Source organism: Myxine glutinosa, chromosome 6 (genome assembly GCF_964187855.1).
Source record: "Myxine glutinosa chromosome 6, kmMyxGlut1.1, whole genome shotgun sequence".
In the NCBI taxonomy this organism is placed as follows: domain Eukaryota; kingdom Metazoa; phylum Chordata; class Myxini; order Myxiniformes; family Myxinidae; genus Myxine; species Myxine glutinosa.
In genome coordinates, this window is record NC_136266.1 from 187372733 (window position 1) to 187393741 (window position 21009).

Here is a 21009-nt window from a genome sequence, read left to right on the forward strand (position 1 = left end):
AAGAAAGATGGTTTGACTGACCACGACGACATGTGTGGCAGCTGGAGGAAGGGAGGAGATGAGTGCTGAGTGGTGGTGAACCGTGGGGTCTCCATTGCGATGGTGTTTCCCACAGCTCGTCCATCACATCTCCTGACACGCTGTGATCACCATCACTCAGCCACTACCTTCACTCGCTATACACATCCACCAACACCTCCACTCGCTACACACATCCGCCACTGCCTCCACTCGCTATACACATCCACTGCCGCCTCCACTCGTAACACACATCCACTGCCGCCTCCAATCGCTACACACATCCGCCACTGCCTCCACTCGCGACAAACGTCCATTGCCGCCTCCACTCGCTAGACACATCCACCGCCACCTCCACTCGCTAAACACATCCACCATCATCCACCGACACCTCCACTCGCTACACACATCCGCCACTGCCTCCACTCGCTATACACATCCACCGCCACCTCCACTCGCTAAACACATCCACAATCATCCACCGACACCTCCAATCGCTACACACATCCGCCACTGCCTCCAATCGCTACACACATCCACTGCCCCCTCCACACGCTACACACATCCACTGCCTCCACTCGCTATACACATCCACTGCCACCCCCACTCGCTACACACATCCACTGCCGCCTCCAATCGCTACACACATCCACTGCCCCCTCCACTCGCTACACATATCCACAAATGCCTCCACTCACGACACACATCCACTGCCGCCTCCAATCGCTACACACATCCACTGCCCCCTCCACTCGCTACACATATCCACAAATGCCTCCACTCGCGACACACATCCACTGCCGCCTCCAATCGCTACACACATCCACTGCCACCCCCACTCGCTACACACATCCACTGCCGCCTCCAATCGCTACACACATCCACTGCCCCCTCCACTCGCTACACACATCCACAAATGCCTCCACTGGCGACACACATCCACTGCCACCCCCACTCGCTACACACATCCACCAATGCCTCCACACATCCGCCAATGCCTCCACTCGCTACACACATCCACCACTCGTTAATATCGTTAATTACTTGCCGGAAAAGATTCCGGCAAGTATGTTCATCTGTTCGTTTGATTGTCTGTCTGTCTGTCTGTTTGCAGCACTACGTCTACACCGTTGCACGTAGAATCGCCAAACTTTGCACACATATTGGTCTTGCCCGGGAATACTGTGCCCAATTGATGACGTCGTTGGTCACGTGGTCTGGCCGCCATCTTTGAAAAATTTTTGCACCTCCATATCTCCGAAAGTGCTGAACAGAAAAAATTGAGACATGGCTCATTGTAAAGAACTCTCCATGGGGAATAAAATATGTTAATGATGACGTCATCAGTCACGTGGTTTGGCCGCCATCTTGGAAAAAACAAAAAACTTTGCACCTCCATATCTCCGAAAGTGCTGAATAGAAAAAATTGACATGGCTCATTGTAAAGAACTCTCGATGGGGAATAAAATATGTTAATGATGACGTCATAGGTCACGTGGTTCGGCCGCCATCTTGGAAAAGTCGAAAAATTTAGCACTTCCATATCTCCAAAAGTGCTGAATAGAAAAAATTGAGACATTGCTCATTGCAAAGAACTCTCCATGGGGAATACATTATGTTAATGACGTCATATGTCACGTGGTCGGCCGCCATCTTGGAAAAACGGCAAAACTTTGCACCACTATATCTCCAAAAGTGCTGAACAGAAAAAATTGAGACATGGCTCATTGTGAAGAACTCTCCATGGGGAATAAAATATGTTAATGATGTTGCCATCAGTCACGTGGTTCGGCCGCCATCTTGGAAAAATGGGAAAACTTTGCACCACTATATCTCCAAAAGTGTAGAATGGAAAAAATTGAGACATGGCTCATTGTAAAGAACTCTCCATGGGGAATAAAATATGTTAATGATGACGTCATCTTCATCTATCACGTGGTTCAGCCGCCATATTTGTTCTAAATGGCCGATAAAAAAGTACATTCCGGCAAGTCCTCGGTCTCTGACCGATTTTTCATCTGTTTGTTACTTGCCGGAAAAGATTCCGGCAAGTATGTTGATCTGTTCGTTTGTCTGTCTGTCTGTTTGTCTGTCTGTCTGTTTGTCTGTTTGCAGCACTACGTCTACACCGTTGCACGTAGAATCGCCAAACTTTGCACACGTATTTGTCTTGCCCTCTAATATATTGTGCCCAAATGATGACGTCATCAGTTACGTGGTTCGGCCGCCATCTTGGAAAAACCGAAAAACGTTGCACCTCCATATCTCTGAAAGTGCTCAATAGAAAAAATTGAGACATGGCCCATTGTAAAGAACTCTCCATGGGGAATGAAATATGTTAATGATGATGTCATCAGTCACGTGGTTCGGCCGCCATCTTGGAAAAACCGAAAAACCTCGCACCTCCATATCTCCGAAAGTGCTGAATAGAAAAAATTGAGACATGGCTCATTGTAAACAACTCTCCACGGGGAATAAAATATGTTAATGATGACATCATCGGTCACGTGGTTCGGCCGCCATATTTGTCCGAAATGGCCGATAAAAAAGTACATTCCGGCAAGTCCTCGGTCTCTGACCGATTTTTCATCTGTCTGTTTGTCTGTCTGTCTGTTTGTCTGTCTGTCTGTTTGTAGCACTGCGTCTACACCGTTGCACGTAGAATCGCCAAACTTTGCACACATATTGGTCTTGCCCTGGAATAGACTGTGCCCAATTGATGACGTCATCGGTCACGTGGTTCGGCCGCCATATTGGAAAAACCGAAAAATGTTGCACCTCTATACCTCCGAAAGTACACAACAGAAAAAAATGAGACATGGCTCATTGTAAAGAACTCTCCATGGGGCATAAAATATGTTAATGATGACGTCATCAGTCACGTGGTTCGGCCGCCATCTTGGAAAAACCGAAAAACTTTGCACCTCCATATCTCTGAAAGTACTGAATAGAAAAAATTGAGACATGGCTCATTGCAAAGAACTCTCCATGGGGAATAAAATATGTTAATGATGACTTCATCGGTCACGTGATTCGGCCGCCATCTTGGAAAATCCGAAAAACTTAGCACCTCTATCTCCGAAAGTGCTGAATAGAAAAAATTGAGACATGGCTCATTGCAAAGAATTCTCCACGGGGAATAAAATATGTTAATGATGACGTCATCGGTCACGTGGTTCGGCCACCTTATTTGTCCTAAATGGCCGATAAAAAAGTACATTCCGGCAAGCCCTCGGTCTCTGACCGATTTTTCATCTGTTTGTCTGTCTGTCTGTGTTTGCAGCACTACGTCTACACCGTTGCACGTAGAATCGCCAAACTTTGCACACATATTGGTCTTGCACTGGAATAGACTGTGCCCAATTGATGACGTCATCGGTCACGTGGTTCGGCCGCCATCTTGGAAAAACCGAAAAACTTTGCACCTCTATACCTCCGAAAGTACACAACAGAAAAAATTGAGACATGGCTCATTGCAAAGAACTCTCCATGGGGCATAAAATCTGTTAACGATGACGTCATCGGACACGTAGTTCGGCCGCCACCTTGGAAAAACCAAACAAATTGCACCACCATATCTCCAAAAGTGCTGAACAGAAAAAATGGAGACATGGCTCATTGTAAAGAACTCTCCATGTGGAATAAAATATGTTAATGATGACGTCATCAGTCACGTGGTTCGGCCGCCATCTTGGAAAAACCGAAAAACTTTGCACCTCCATATCTCTGAAAGTACTGAATAGAAAAAATTGAGACATGGCTCATTGCAAAGAACTCTCCATGGGGAATAAAATATGTTAATGATGACTTCATCGGTCACGTGATTCGGCCGCCATCTTGGAAAATCCGAAAAACTTAGCACCTCTATCTCCGAAAGTGCTGAATAGAAAAAATTGAGACATGGCTCATTGCAAAGAATTCTCCACGGGGAATAAAATATGTTAATGATGACGTCATCGGTCACGTGGTTCGGCCACCTTATTTGTCCTAAATGGCCGATAAAAAAGTACATTCCGGCAAGCCCTCGGTCTCTGACCGATTTTTCATCTGTTTGTCTGTCTGTCTGTGTTTGCAGCACTACGTCTACACCGTTGCACGTAGAATCGCCAAACTTTGCACACATATTGGTCTTGCCCTGTTATAGACTGTGCCCAATTGATGACGTCATCGGTCACGTGGTTCGTCCGCCATCTTGGAAAAACCGAAAAACTTTGCACCTCTATATCTCCGAAAGTACTGAACAGACAAAATTGAGACATGGCTCATTGTCAAGAACTCTCCATGGGGAATAAAATATGTTAATGATGACGTCATAGGTCACGTGGTTCGGCCGCCGTCTTGGAAAAACGGCAAAACTTTGCACCACTATATCTCCGAAAGTGCTGAAGAGAAAAAATTGAGATATGGCTCATTGTAAAGAACTCTCCATGGGGAATAAAATATGTTAATGATGACGTCATAGGTCACGTGGTTCGGCCGCCATCTTGGAAAAGCCGAAAAACATAGCACCTCCATAATCTCCAAAAGTGCTGAATAGAAAAAATTGAGACATGGCTCATTGCAAAGAATTCTCCATGGGGAATAAAATATGTTAATGATGACGTCATCGGTCACGTGGTTCAGCCACCTTATTTGTCCTAAATGGCCGATAAAAAAGTAAATTCCGGCAAGTCCTCGGTCTCTGACCGATTTTTCATCTTAATCGTCAATACTTCAAAAATTCTCCAATTTAAACTCAGATGGTGACATAATTTGTTTAAGTATGCTTCCCTATTGTCGAATTTTATATAAAATGTCGAAAAACCTGTGAAGTAATGCCAATACAATACGTACATATTCAAATCTCGCCTCCAAAGTTTTACATACACTACTAACTTGTTAAATATGACCTGAAGGCACCAATTAATGAACAAGACAGTTGAATTTAAATGCAGATCTACTTTTGCCCTCAGGTCGTGTTGCGTATGTAAAACTTATGAATAGAGAGGAAAACCGTTTTTAAATTCAAATTTCCGTTATATGAATTTTAGCCACTGCTTCTTCGTTTCCGTTCCAGCAAATTTCCGTAAAGTGAATTTCCGTAATGCGGTGGATTACTGTATCTTATCTTACTATAATTCACCAAATGTCCGTCTGTCTGTTCGAAGGTACCGTAAAAACTGCTGAACCGATCGCAAAGATATTTTGGGTGGGTAATCCTGGGACCCCTGGGAGTAAAATAGGCTATTTAGTTTTCCCAATTTCAGCTTTGGTCTCCAGCATTCTCAGGTTTGGACTCCCGCATAACATTCATGTTCACATAACGTTCATTGTGCCGATCTTCTCATTGTGACGATGTTGTGACGATGTATGTGTTCACGGTAGTGTTTGACGTGACGGTGTGAACGTAATTTCGTAATTGTTTTTCGTTTCGTAATCCTTTAATGAACGTTTAATGTTTAATGAACGTTTAATGCCCTTCGATGTCCGCGGCCGCAAGCACGCTACACTGGACGGGCCAGCGTGTACCTTGCCCTTCGCTGTCATGCTCAGGTAAAACGCTGAGCCCCATTGGTGATGGGGACTGGGGCTTGAGACAGTGTCCGACGAACGAGGAATTCCCAGTAAGCGCGAGTCATCAGCTCGCGTTGATCAAGTCCCTGCCGTTTGTACACACCGCCCGTCGCCGCACAAACATCACAATGAAACACAATCTCAATTCACAGTGATATGAACAGTGATGTCGCTTTTATTGAAATTCTGAAGATACTGTTTGGATTTTGATGATTTGTGTGATATGATTTGACGGATGTTTATATGAATCGTTTAAAATAAAAAAATTCTGCCTTCAATTTCTGATATTTTGCCTTTTAATTTCGGCTTCCCAATTGAAGCCCCGTTGCTCGTGCTATTAATAGAGCAAACGTATATGGTGATGTTTGTTACTTGCGAAAATCGAAGATTTTTCAAGCATATTGATTGGTTGGGTGTGTGTGGTGTGGTGTGTGGTGTGGTGTGGTGTGGTGTGTGTGTGTGTGTGCGCGCGCGCTCACTTATACTTGCTTACAGGTCACAATATGAAACCGATCTTCACGAAACTTCACCAAATGGTAGTTTGTGGTCCGACAAAATCCTATATATTTTTGAGGTCAAAAGGTCAAAAGGTCAACATAAGCCAAAAGGCCAACCACTTTTCTCAAGTTTCTAAAATCCTCAATTTTCATCCGATCGACTTGAAAGTTGAAAAGGATTTACATATCGGCTAACTGAATTCAACCACCAACCATTTTTGAGATCAATATAGGCCAAAAGGTCAACACAGGCCAAAGGTCAACCACTTTTTTTCCAATTTATAAAATCCTCAATTTTCATCTGATTGACTTAAAAATTGAATGGGATTTACAAATCAGGTAACTGAATTCAACCAACAACTATTTTTGAGGTCAACATAAGTCACAAGGTCAAAATAGGCCAAAGGTCAACTCCTTTTTTCAAATTTCTAAAATCCTCAATTTTCATCCGATTGATTTGAAATTTGAATAGGATTTGCATATCAGCAAACTGCATTCAACCACCAACTATTTTTGAGATGAACATAGGCCAAAAGGTCAACATAGGCCAAAAGCTCAACATCGGCCAGATTTCTAAAATCCTCAATTTTCATCCGATTGACTTGAAATCTGAATAGGATTTGCATATCAGCTTACTGAAACCAAACACCAACTATTTTAAGGTCAACATATGCCAAAGGTCAGCCACATCTTTCGTATTTCTAAAATCCTCAATTTTCATCCGATTGACTTGAAATTTGAATCGGATTTTCATATCAGCTAACTGAATTCAACCACGAACTATGTTTGAGATCAGCTTAGGCCAAAAGGTCAACAAACGCCAAAGGTCAACAACAATTTCAAATTTGTAAAATTCTCGATTTTCATCCAATTGACTTGAAATTTGACTGGGATTTTCATATCAGTGAACTGAATTCAACCACAAATTATTTTTGAGGTCAAAAGGATGCTCTACTGAATGCCATTCTACTTTGTTCTGTTTTGCCAAGTGTCGCTCTATGAGTGATTTTTCATCTGTCTGTTTGTCTGTATGTCAGTCGCCTACAGGTCACAATTTTCAACCGATCTTCACCAAATGGTAGGGTTGGTCATAAGCAAGAAGCCTATTGTTTTTGGGGTCAAAAGGTCAATAGGTTAACATAAGCCAAAGGTCACCAACTTTGTCAAATTTCTAAAATCCTCAATTTTCATTTGATCGACTTGAAATTTTAAGAGGATTTGCATTCCAGGTCACTGAATTCAACCACCAATTATTTTTGAGGTCAACAAAGGCCAACAACTTATTTTCGGGATTTCCCAAGTATCGTGTTATGAACGACTTATTTCTTGTTTGTTTGTTTGTGACCAAAAGTCTTCTTCTTCAAATAAAATTAACACCCAAAACAGTCCGTAAACTCTCAATTACGTACTCTTGGAATATACCTTTTGACCCTTTGGACTGCTGAGAACCCCTCAGACCTTTGATGACCCTTTAACCCCCCCCCCCCTCCCCAAGACCCTTAAGACCACCAAGACCAATGAAGACCCAAAATACCCTTAAAGACTGCAAAGACCCTGAATACCCAAAATACCATTAAAGACCCAAAGGACCCAAAAGACCCTGAAGACACCCCAAAGACCCAAAACACCTAAAAGACCCAAAACACCCTGAAGACCCAAAACACCCTGAAGACCCAAAACACCCTGAAGACCCAAAACACCCTGAAGACCCAAAACACCCTGAAGACCCAAAACACCCTGAACACCTAAAATACCCAAAATACCCTTAAAGGATCAGAGGATCCAAAAGGCCCAAAATTCTGAAAAGACCATGAGGACCCAAAATACCACAAAAACCAAAAAGACCCTTAAAGACCCAGAAGACCCAAAATACTCCAAAGACCCCAAGACACTTAAATCCAGTGATCCAGTAATCCAGTAAAAAAAAATCTTGCAAAATCCAGTAAAAAATAATCCTTCATTCCTCTTTTCTCCCACCTCTGGAACAAACTCCCACACTCTCTTCAGTCCCATTCCTCCCTCCAGGTCTTTAAGGGTGTAGTACTGGTGAAAAATTGAGAAAACTACATCGGTACCTTTGAGAGGCCTTTACACAAAAACAAAGTCAAGTTAATATCTAATTTTCAGTTTTTCTTGAAAGATATAATCTTGGCTTTAACTCAGACCAGTTTCAACGCTTCTTTGTCATATTACATGCATATAATTTGCATAAATTAGACCGTCAATAAAAAACAAGGAAAAACAAAGAACACATTTTTACTTCTATCTTCTATGTCACCTGTCATTCTTTTCACACAAAACTTGGTACATGTATTATACATGTGTTACTCTACTACCTGATGAGAGGATTTTGTGAAATTATGTCAAATGTTCACTAATTAGCTAATTATGCCAATTACCAGATAAAACTTGGATGTCCTTCAATAAATCCACAATGGCTACTCCTATAAACAAAAGCCTTCATCATTTTAAAGGAAGTGATATTCTGAATATCCTGTCCAAATTTCAGCCCAAAAGAATGATGCATTTCCCAAGTTATAACAAATTTCATGCAAAATATTATATTGAATTGAATTGAAATTTGAATTTTTCAATAATTAGGGGTACTTCTATGACCTCTAATAGCATGATTCTTGTTTATAAGACTACAAGGAAACTGTTCAGCTTTAAAAAAAAAAAAAAAAAAAATCACCTGTTCACCAGTACTACACCCTTAAGACAGCTGTTCACCACCATCTCTTGTCTTCCCCTATCCAAAACCTTGATATTTTCTACCCTCATTAATTCACCCCAGATCCACTTTTTTGAACTACCGACTTCTTTCCTGGAAGCCCAAGCAGTGCCCATTTGTTTTATACCTCTCCCCCCTACCCCTTCCCCAAGCCCTCTCCCTCCCACAGATCTCCCGATGTCCCTGTTCTCTACTGTTGTACTTGTGTGCTTCCCTCTCTCTCCCCATCTTGTCTCCCGCTCCCTTTATTATATGTTTGTGTCCGTTAATGTTTTTTTGACATTAATATTACCTCTTACACGAGCCTCGATCTTGTATACAAAAATAATAATAATAAAAAATTTTAAAATACCCTGAAGACCCAAAAGACCCAAAATACCCTGAAGACCCAAAATACCCCAAAGACCCTTGAAGGCACAGAGGATACAAAAGGCCCAAAATACTGAAAAGACCCTGAAAAACCAAAATACCACAAACACCAAAAAGACCCTTAAAGACCCAGAAGACCCAAAAGATTCGAAAGACCCCAAGACCCTTAAATCCAGTGATCCAGTAATCCAGCAAAAAAAATCTTGTAAAATCCAGTAAAAAATAATAAAGACCCAAAATACCCTGAAGACCCAAAACACCCCAAAGATCCAAAAGACCCTTAAAGACTCCGAAGAGCCAAAATACCCCGAAGACTCTTAAAGACCCAGAGGAACCAAAAGACCCCAAAGACCAAAATACCTGGAAGACCCAAAAGTCCCTGAAGACCCAATTTTGGCCGCTCTCCCCCACCAACACCCATCAAAATCCCCCCTCCACTATTCCCCTACTTCCCACCACGATCCCCAATCCACCATCAGCACCACTAACCCCAAAACACCATTGCCGCCATCCCTCACATCCTGAGAAAGCAGACATGGTCAAAGATGCCTATCCCTCTGAAACGACATGCGGTAAGACGCGCGAAGTGCACAGAGTCATGCTAGTACCTATAAAATATGAAAATAATATATACCTAAGTGATGTGTGCTGTACAATAAAGGCTCCTTCGTTCACTGCTGTTATGGCTGGAGGCCGTGTGCAGCAGGAAGAAAAAGCAGCTATAAATTGCTTTTTGTTCCATGTCTGAGGGGCAACTTGAAATCTCGCATACGTATAGACAACTATATGTATAGGGTGGACTCTGAGTAAAAAGTTCTCCATTAAATCTCTGTCCAACGCGGCGCTGTGGGGTGTTGAAGTTTGCTACCAGGGTCCAAAAAGCCACTTTTTGGCAATTCGGCCATTTTGCTGGACCCGTATCTCCAACACCACGAATGCATGGGCTATTGTACTTGGTGAACTTGAAGACTGGACAATATACTTTAAAAATTCAAAATCCTAAGGTTGTCCTTGCTTTATTAAAATAATTATAATGACTGAAACACAGCGATTTTTCATAAATAATCGCAACCACCCTCGTTTTCGATACGTCCAAGATTCCTAACTAATCACGGGAGAGAAATAATTTAATTACACATACATCAGAACACCCACTGTGAACGTCTGTAAAATGAGTATCAAGGTCTTGTAATCAATAAGGGTTCTGTTGTAGTTATTGCAATCAGGTACTTTAAAGTAAATAAGTAAGAATTTGAGTGACATTTGGAATTTTCGGCCTTTTCCATTCAGCCATTGCTTCAAGACTAGACAAGTCAGACAGTCTAAACTGCAGTTTCTGAGAGTTATCAGAACAGGGTCTTCAAAGAGGAAGCAACAATGTCGACCGTCAATTATGAAGGGAATAATCATGCCTGAAGTATTGCCCAAAGCATCATTATCTGCCACATTTTTGATGTACCAGTGGGTCCGATGGACCAAATTTTCATTGGTCCTCACACCTTGTAGCATACATGTCTGCCACATTCGGAGGATTGGGGGGAAGGGAGGGGTCTTTTGGTCCTCCTGGTCTTTTGGGTCTTCGAGGACTTTTGATTAGTTTGGGTATTTTGCATCCTTGAGGACCTTTGGGTCATCCTGGGTCTTTTGGTCCAAAGATTCTTAAGGATCCTGGGGATCATGAAGGGTCTTCAAAAGTCAAAGGGATCTCAGCAGTTTAAAAGGCTAAAAGGTACTTTACAACAGTATGTAATTAATTAAGAGACGTACTTAATTAAAAGACACAAAAAGCAGGACACACACTCACACACACACACACACGCGTGCGCACACACACACACACACACACACACACGTACACACACACACGCGCGTGCGCACACACACACACGCGTGTGCACACACACACACACACACACGTACACACACACACACGCGTGCGCACACACACACACACACACACACACACACACGTACACACACACACACTCACACACACACACGTACACACACACACGCGTGCGCACACACGCACACACACACACATACACACACACATCTTGTTTTTTTATTTTTTGTTTCTCACAATTCTATCTCATATGATTTTCAACTCTTATTTCTCTTTTTCAATTCTTATTTTAAAATGCATTTAATTAATTGTACAGTATTGGTTTTTCCTGAACTTAAATATCAATAATTTAAAGGATTGCTGTAAATGATGTTAATTTCACAACATCCCATATTCAACTGTATTTAAATTGTAAACCTCAAAACAAACCTCAAAACAAACTTCAAAACAAACCTCAAAACACACATACATATACACACACACACACACACACACACACACACACACACACACACACACACACACACACACACACACACACACACACACACACACACACACACACACACACACACACACACACACACACACACACACACACACACACACACGACCAGCGTGGATTGGCTCGCTATGCTTGCCTCACCGCACGTCGATGCAGACACAGGCTTTTTTTAAACTGAGGATAATGATCTGACTGAACTTCAGTTGCTGTGTCGTCATTATTTACACCAATCATAATACAAACATTTATTTTGTACAAATTTATTTGTAATATTGATGATATTATTTATTTGTAATTTCTTTGAAATCAAAAAAGGTCCAAGTGGTGCAAAGCTCGAAATGATCAAGGGTCCAAGCTGTCGAATCGGTCTGAAGGGTGTAAGGGGTCTAAATGGTGTTGAGGTCTAAGGGGTCGAAAGGGACTTAAAGGGTCTAAAGGTTTGAATGAATGAATGACTGAATGAATGAATGAATCTAAAGGTTTGAAGGGTATAAAAGGTTGGAAGGGTGAAGAGATCTCAAGGTGTCTAAACTCTAAAGTATTGAAAGGGTCTTAAAAGGTAAAAGTGGTCTTAAAGGTTTTGGGGGTCTTAAGGATCTTGGGGTCTAATAGGTCTAAAGGGTCTATATGGGTCTTCAGCGTCTTCAGTGTCTTCAGTGTCTTATGGGTCTTCAGTGTCTTATGGGTCTTCAGTGTCTTATGGGTCTTCAGTGTCTTATGGGTCTTCAGTGTCTTATGGGTCTTCAGTGTCTTATGGGTCTTCAGTGTCTTATGGGTCTTCAGTGACTTATGGGTCTTCAGTGTCTTATGGGTCTTCAGTGTCTTATGGGTCTTCAGTGTCTTATGGGTCTTCAGTATCTTATGGGTCTTCAGTGTCTTATGGGTCTTCAGTGTCTTATGGGTCTTCAGTGTCTTATGGGTCTTCAGTGTCTTTTGGATATTTTGGGTCTTTTGGATATTTTGGGTCTTTTGGATATTTTGGGTCTTTTGGATATTTTGGGTCTTTTGGATATTTTGGGTCTTTTTGGGTCTTTTGGATATTTTGGATCTTTTGGATCTTTTGGGTCTATTGGATATTTTGGGTATTTTGGATATTTTGGGTCTTTTGGGTATTTTGGGTCTTCAGGGCATTTTGAATCTTCAGGGCATTTTGAATCTTCAGGGTATTCTGGGTCTTCAGGGTTTTCTGGGTCTTCATGGTCTTTAAGGGTCTTTTTGGTATTTAAGGGTCTTTGGTGTCTTTTTGGTCTTTGCGGTCTTTTGAGTCCTCCGGGCCTTTAAGGGTCTTCGGGTTAATTTGGGTGCACTGGGTCTTTTTAGTCTGTAAGGTTCTTTGGGGTCCTTGTGGACTTTTTTGTGGGACTTTAAGGGTTTTGGGGGACTTAAAAGGTCTTCAACGGTATAAGGGATCTCAGCAGTCGAAAGCGTCAAAAGGTATATTCCAACAATATGTAATTAATAGACGTAAATAATTAATAGACAGGATGCAACCGATGTTCAAACAGTGCATTGTTGACATCAAATTAGCTTTTCAATTCTAAAATGTTGACATCAAGAAAGTTGACATCAAATTAACCCTTTGAGTACGGATGACGTCCAGTGCCGCAACCCGCGAAAAATTTTTGTGTACGGATGACGTTACTACACGTCATCAACTATAACTATAAATAGATAGTCAGTACGTGGTTGCATTCTAGTACCAAAATGCCAAATTAATCCGTACTGGGGGTATTTTTATCAAAAAAAAAAATCCCGTACTCAAACGGTTAAATACACAATCGCACAGCTTCACGGCTTTCCAGACGGACAGACGGACGGACCTGTATATTTATATATATATATATGGATATTCACGGTAAAATTATCCCACCGAATCTGTGAACGTACGGATATCTTGTTTCTTAACAGATATGTGCATGACTCGCAGTTGGGCAATTTTTTGACAGCTTTCTTTTGACATCCTAACAATTCACCCCTTTCATGGAGGACCCCATTGCTAGATAAATATAGCGCTTGTTCTGACAATACTGGCCGATGGTTGGCTGGGTGTAAATACTACTACGCCACGCAATCAACTCAATGCACCCGCGAGCGGGTTACACTATAAGAAAATAGTGCTGATTATTCATGGCAACTACTTAGTGTTGGACAATATTCATGATGCAAACTTTTTATATTGATGAGAAAATATGCTTCTGAAATTTATTCAAGTGGAGATAAGTTGCACCCTTTTAATGAAATGAAACTGAACGAAAGCTCAGACCTGCTCATGGTCTACTGGGCTTGTGGCGTATATAGAGCGTTGCAGCTCTGAAAACGCCACAAAACTTTAAAAGAAGACGAAGACGAGAAGGTCCCTCCTCCTCCATATTCAGTGGAGCAACAGGTGGAATTTGCGAATGATGGGCATTTTGAGAGACCTGTGTGCGGCCCCACAGTTTTCACCACGTCAGATTAGCAATGGTGCCTGAGGAGCTCATATCCATCTTATGTCTTATGGCCCTTCATCATGGGAAAGTTGACATCAAAAAGTTAACTCCCCCATGCCATCCTCCTGGGGCATGTTTCATTACCAACTAGAATGACAATGTAGAGAGCAGCATATCTCCGCCAGGCTAAACATTTTACCTTTTGTATCCCACTGATAGGCCAGTTCTGGATCCGGACCTGAACCAAAATCTAATCGGCTTGTTTTTGTCACCGAACAAACTCATCCACAACTTTTTGAAATATCATGCCATATATATTGTTTTTGGCACTATCACTCAATGATAAAGAATCACTTGTGAATTCAAAAAATTGTTGTATCCAGATCGTATTCAGACCTTCCCCAAAATTGAATCTGCTTGGAAAACAGCCAACATTACCGCTTTACACAAGAAAGGTGCAAAAACGGATCCTTGCAACAAGAGACCAATCAGCCTGCTCCCAATCATAAGCAAGGTCCATGGAATCAATCAGCAATTCTGATATTAAATCTTTCCTCTTCTCCAAAGGCTTGATCTCTGATCATCAATTTGGATTCAGACCAGGCCACTCTACCCTGGACATGCTGCTTCTGCTTTCTCAACAATGGATGGAGGTCCTCAACACCAAACAGGAAATCAGAGCTGTCTCCCTTGACATGTCACGTGCCTTCGATACGGTCTGGCATCCCGGACTGCTCACAAAACTCTCCTCCTATGGTATCCATGGAAACCTCCACGCATGGCCTGCCGACTTCTCTTCTCTTCTATCCTCTCATCCCAGTTATCCTTTTCTTATCTACGATTCCTTAAACTGCCACTATGCTAGTTGACTTCACAACATGTCATTAAACTCCTGCCTTCCTCTTTTCATGACACTTCCGGCTTCACCAAATCCCAACCCACATTTACGTTCTTGGCTACTACTCTAGACTTGATCATGTGCAACTTTTTCACCAACCCATTTCCTCCTCTTGCCCCCTTGCCTAAATTTCCTCCTCTAAATTTCTTACATTTCCTCCCATTTCCTCCTCTTGTCTTGCCTAAACGAACTACCAATAGTTCAGATCATATACAAAGTGCTATTTGGATATAATCTCCTACTAAACGGCTTGCCAGCTCAACTCTCAGGAGATATCCACTCTGCGCTGATGATGGCTAGTGAGCCGGAAACTGTCAGTGGATCCCTTCCCTTCCCAAGGGGAAGGGGCACTGTTGCTAAAGGGCACCATTGACAATCAATTATCAAGTCCGACGGGACTCCAGCAACGATCCAAAATGTGGAAACAATTTGTTCTATTCACGAAATAGGCATTTGAAACCTCAATGGAAAACTACTGTGCTCAGCTAGTGCCTGCGGCCGAACAAGCATAAGTGAGGAAGCACACAAAGGTTTCAAAATCAAACAAAACTGCACACAATGTTCGATTATGTGCGAGGCCACAAAATTAATGGAATAAATATGCTGCTGGGGAGCCGCCATCACAAAGTCCCATCCGTCAATACCATAGCCAATGCACTGTAATTATGAGATGCACCCGGCCCATCAAGAGCATCAAAACCAGTTTCAACAACAATACAAGATTATTGAATGTTGGAGCTGCAAAACGTGCAGTGCAGAACGTAACCTTTTTTAAATGACCACCATAAACAGGTGAAGAAATACCAGAGATTAAAGCATTCAACAAATGTAGGCCGCACAGCTAGCTGCAGTTGAAAGGAAATAGAATGTCGTATGCCCTGCTATTCCACATTCAGAGAAACCTTAAAGTATTGTCGCGTGGACCCTTCCGGTTAATACCAGGGACCGCAGAAGACCAGAACGGCTTTAACTGAGGCGACGATCAACACGGATTGTGCTATCAAACGCGGAAAGAAAAGAAGGGAAGAGGGAGAAGTGGGAGGGCGTAACTGTGGAAGGGGAACAAACTCAAACGGACACAAGATTTGCAGGGAATGGAAAATAATACAAGGGTTTATTAAAATAAAAGGTAAGGACAGGTAACAGCGATACTAATTCTAATTCTAAATTGGGATCCCACACACCAGACTGCAGATACGAGATGAGGGAATGAGTTACCAAAGAAACATGTTCGTCATGTATTTGTGAAATGGTGCGTCCTTATCTGTCTTGTCGTCTTGCGTCCGTCGACCAACGCGGCTGGTGTCCGGCCCCCGCTCGTGCACCACCAGGCTTTGAGCGATCCGCTCGCCACGGCCTTGTCTGTTCAGCGGCACACCACGAGGTCCCTCGCTCCAAGCTCCAAAGCACCGAGCACTGCTCCAAGCACCACGCGTCCAACGCCCTAAAAGCACCACGCGGCCAAAAGCACTGCCAGTGATCTCCACACGAGGTCCACCGCGAGAAGAGACAGGAGAGAGAACAGCGTCTTGACGAGGAAAGCCACAGGGAGGAATGCGACTGCACCGCTAAGAGCCAAGTCCAAGTCCAAGTGAGCTGCTGCTCCGAGCCAAGCGCGTCCTTTTTATAACCTTCCCGGTGACGTCAATCCTGGCGCGCTCCCAATCAGCATTGCGTAGCTTCCCGCCAGCCACCGAACCTTCCAGCGACTTCCCTCCAATGAACCACCTCCTTCTTAGTTGCGTCTTCGCGCCTTCGGTTGGCTGGAGGTTCATGCCTTCGGTTGGCTGGAGGTTCGCACCTACCGCGCTGACCAATCACAGGCCTCCTGGGCATGTTGCTATGCAAGTTCGTGATGCGACCAGTGGCAGCCATCATCGGCGGTGTCCTGGCCTGGTTTCCTGTCCGTTTTCTTCCAAAGTCATTGTCAGGGAAGGGAATTTAATTACTGTGTGCAATAAAGGGCCTATCTAAGTGGTTATAGGTGTACGTTGCCATAAGGGACAAAGGTTTGATTACCAGGTGTGACACAAGGGCTGTTATCTTTAATCCCTATAACTAACTAGCACACGAACATCCTGGTATGTTCACAGGTATACTCCTTAACCGACAAACCGGACTAAACACACAGAACCTATTACAAGGTAGATTCCCTATCGCGACAGATGAAGCATGTTACCTATTCAGATCTACCTGACTCGATATTCCTCTACCCCACAGACATAAGAGTATAATATTTATTCTTCATAGCAAGAGAGGTCTTGCTTTGACAGGGATAAACATGTCTTAGAAGCAAACAAGTCTTATGAGGCCAAACAAAAACATTGGACAAAAGTCAAGAACGATTACGTGAAAGTACAGAGTACAAAAAAAAAATATCCCCCTCTGACTAGAGTTTGATGCTGAAATATATTGCAAAAGGAGTCATCACCTCAAACAGCAGTCTCTCTGGACTTTGATGTAGAAGGGCCTTTAACAGCATAGCTAAAGAATATCTGACAGCAGAAACCATTCCATTTAGCTGTGCTCCAATATGATCCATGCAGACTGTGAATCAAATGGCAGCCATAATGAACGTAAGTTTGTGGCCGAAGGAGGAAAAACTGCAAATGTTGTCTACCTGGAAGCCTTTTGAAAAACTGGCTACCTTAAGGCACACAGAGTGGAAACCATGGACACACTTGTGTTCATAAAGGAACCTGCAGCATGACATGTTTGAATCGGTGGACACCATCGCCAACTGGAGGGCCCTGTTGAACTGACAGAACAGCTGCTGCTGCACCTTAATCATGGAACTCAAAAAACATGCAGTGTGCATGCTTCAAAAAAAACAACCCAGTAAAACCTGGCATCCTGCCAGTTCCATATACAGGTGGTGGACAAAATGGAAACACCAATGCAAAGTCACTTAAAAGAGTGTTGGCCACCCCATTGGGACACCACGTGTGACCAGTAGGGTCTGCATGTGCCGCGGCACACAGTCGACCAGAGTTAGGGATCATTCTTGTAAGAGAAAATCAATTAACTCACACCTGTTTGATGGAGGTGGAAAATGCTGTCTCAGGCGTCGTTCCAGAATATCCCATAAATGCTTGATTGGGTTCAGATCTGGTGACTGAGAAGGCCATGACATATGGACTTCTATCCAAAAGAAAGGTTCTAAAACTGATCCCCTCATCTACAAAACTATCGGACTTCTACCCATAAGCAAAGTAATGGAATCCATCATTGCGGCCTAGATCAGATCAGGCATTCTCCTTTCTCTAACTAGATAATCTCTGACAACTTTGGCATCTGACTGAGCTATTCCACCTCTGGATATATTACATCTTCTGCCGTCGTATGGATGTCCTGAACCACAAGCAAGAGGTTTGGCTCTTCTCTCTGGATGTCACTCAATCCTATGACACTGTTTGGCATCCAGCCTTGATTTATAAGTTGTCTTCATTTCTTATTCAAGGCCCCCTGTTAAAGTGGTTTTTTGATTTCCTTTACAAGTGCAAACAGTGGTCTTGGTATCCTTTCCAAAGATCTTTCTCTTCAGGCGGGAATTATTCAAGGGAGCATCTAAAGGTTATTCTTGATCTCTAATCGATGATCTAAACATTCACTTGAAAACCAACGCATCATTTTGTGCAGAACGGTTCATCCCTATTTTGAAAGGCTGACCATTGCCGATTTCCTTTGATCAGAAGTGGACAAGATAAGCTACTGGTAGCCACAAAGAACATGACATTCGATGCTGGCAATTCACACCCTCTCACATAAGCATTGGCAACAAAGGTTTCACTGCACTTCACTGGATAACCACTGCAGTCCTTGGAACTCCTTGGCCTCACAAGCTGCCATAGGCCCATAACCTTTGGTGGGTGGACCAGATCTCAAAACCTGCATCGAAGGCTAAATGCCATTTGGGTATTCTCCGTACAGCTAATGAATACCTGAGCCGCACCAAGGATTCCATATTGGGCTCCATAGAGTATGGCTCCTCACACAGCTAATGTTCCAGCTTCCCACCTTGCTCCTCATGGAGAGGTCAATGAGGCCTTCCACACCAATGCAATCTCAAGACAGAAGGAAGATAGGAAAGGAGTGTCATTTACCACCAGCAGCAAGTTTGTAAACTGCCTATTTCATTATTTGATTTCATTATTTGACATTACGATTATATTTATTATATTATTAACGTTATTATTACGAAAGCGATACAACTGCATTAATAAACCTGGGCTAATTTGTCTGAAGCGGTATGAAGGTGAGACATGAAGCCTAAGGCCTATACGTTCTGTGTCGTTGGAAGACCCGTAACACCTATACTTTTTGATATTTGATGGTCGTTTTAACAATTGGTTTGTTTGTGTTTCACACTGAATGAAAAACGTTAAGGTAGAGCATGGTGATCGTGATTAGTGTACATACATACATACATACATACGGACAGAAACACTGTTCTAGATGGCTTTGCCCCACGGGCTATGCCGTAAAGAAAAAAAACTATAAAATATATACAGCATTATCCCATTGGAAAATGATCAGCAATACAATAGAAATCAAGTCAAAAGTGAAATATTTCATGACAGTACATACATTTATATTTGCGTTCCGAGCTGAACATGTCAGCCACAATGTAAAGTCACTGTAATGCATCTCAGCATTTAAAATAAATAAATATTTCTGCAGAGTCCCAGGCCTAAAAAAACAAAAGCTAGTGCATGCTGAAAGGCCCAAGTAAACAAACAGACTGGAAAGCATTATGAGCACAACTCTGCTCAATTCATTAATCTTGCCATCACATGTATCGCATGCTTATCACGTGAAAAATGACTGAAGGAGGGGTATTTGCTCCCGATGTCCCTGTTCACTACTGTTGTTGTGCTTCCCTCTCTCACCCCATCTTGTCTCCTACTCCCTTTGCTGTATGTTCTGTGTGTTAGCTGTTATATGAGCCTTGACAAAGTATACAGAAAAAAGAATTCTTAAAATACAAGTTTTTCTCAGCTTAACATTGTATCATTTTCCACTCAGCTGACAAAACACACCATGAAAAAAAAGTTGTTAAAACAAGAAAAACCAACCTTGCTTGGAAAGGAGAAGAAGGCAACGCCGTCAATTAAATCCACCTCCATTTCTTCACTGGTGACAGTTGAGGTTACCTTGGCGCGTGCAATTGACGTTTTAATACCCGAGTCAGGTGACGCTTTGCTAAGCTTGGGTGAAGCCAAGGGTGAGGTCAAGGGTGAAGAAGAGCGTGATGTGAACGTGCTTGATGTAGCAGATGGAATTGGTGCAGGAGAAAGTGTTAATTCTGTGCATCGATCCTCATATTGTATTGTAGGCGGAGTCCACACGCCAGCACTGGAAACGGTATTACCCAGAAGCATTGCCGGCAGCACGCTGGCACTGCCACTCACAATGGCACCAGGGATCTGCGAATGTACAAGTGACTGCCCTATATTCCAGGGTGATGTCCAATCACGGTCTGATATACATTGTGGACTTTGTAACGCCGTCCTTTCTGGGCAAGATTCGACGGTAGGCGAACACGATTTTTGAAGAGGCTTTGAGAACTCAACTCCAGAATTCTCAATACATGAAGGTGCAAAGCGAGAATCGACTTCATTACAGTCTACCGCAGTATTTGACGTCTGGGTCGAAGTAAGCATCGTAGTGGGAAGTTCACTCACTTTGACTGTGGGGCAAGTAACGGAGCATAACTCCAGACTCACAAAAGGCTGTTGTTCTACTAGTTTTGATAAACTACTAGATTCAGAAGGCAGCTTCTCTTGATGCTTGTTATCCACTGCCACACCTTTCATGTTCGTCTTGCTGCACGTGGGCGTCACCTTTCCACTTCTCACTTTCGAGCCAACGGCATGAACGCAATTAATTTTACGAAAGTTGGAATCCATATCGGCTGTACATTCAGGAAGGCTCATGGAAGAAACCAAACCTTCGAGGAATGGGCAGTGCTGCAAAAGCACAAATGCCTTCCCTTTGCTCAGATCCATTTTGGTAAATGCGTCATTCATTGAGGGCGCAGCTTCAAGGTCACTGGATGACGCAGTGTGATGGTCAGACTGCTCTTCAGCAATCGCTTCGAGGGAATTGTTAAGTTGGGAAATTTCTGTTACTTTCTTGCCACTGGAAATACAACAGGGGTGGA

At 42.8% G+C, this 21009-nt stretch overlaps 1 protein-coding gene across 4 annotated transcripts in view; it reads right to left on the reverse strand.

Annotated features, from left to right (window-relative positions):
• LOC137429055 (uncharacterized) overlaps nt 1-21009 on the reverse strand; it is a 346812-nt gene that overhangs the window by 270899 nt on the left and 54904 nt on the right. For all 4 annotated transcript variants that reach the window (XM_068119076.2, XM_068119074.2, XM_068119077.2 and 1 more), the window contains exon 4: nt 19922-20987. In XM_068119076.2, coding sequence (XP_067975177.2) covers nt 19922-20987 — 1066 coding nt within the window. The remainder of the gene's footprint in view (nt 1-19921; nt 20988-21009) is intronic.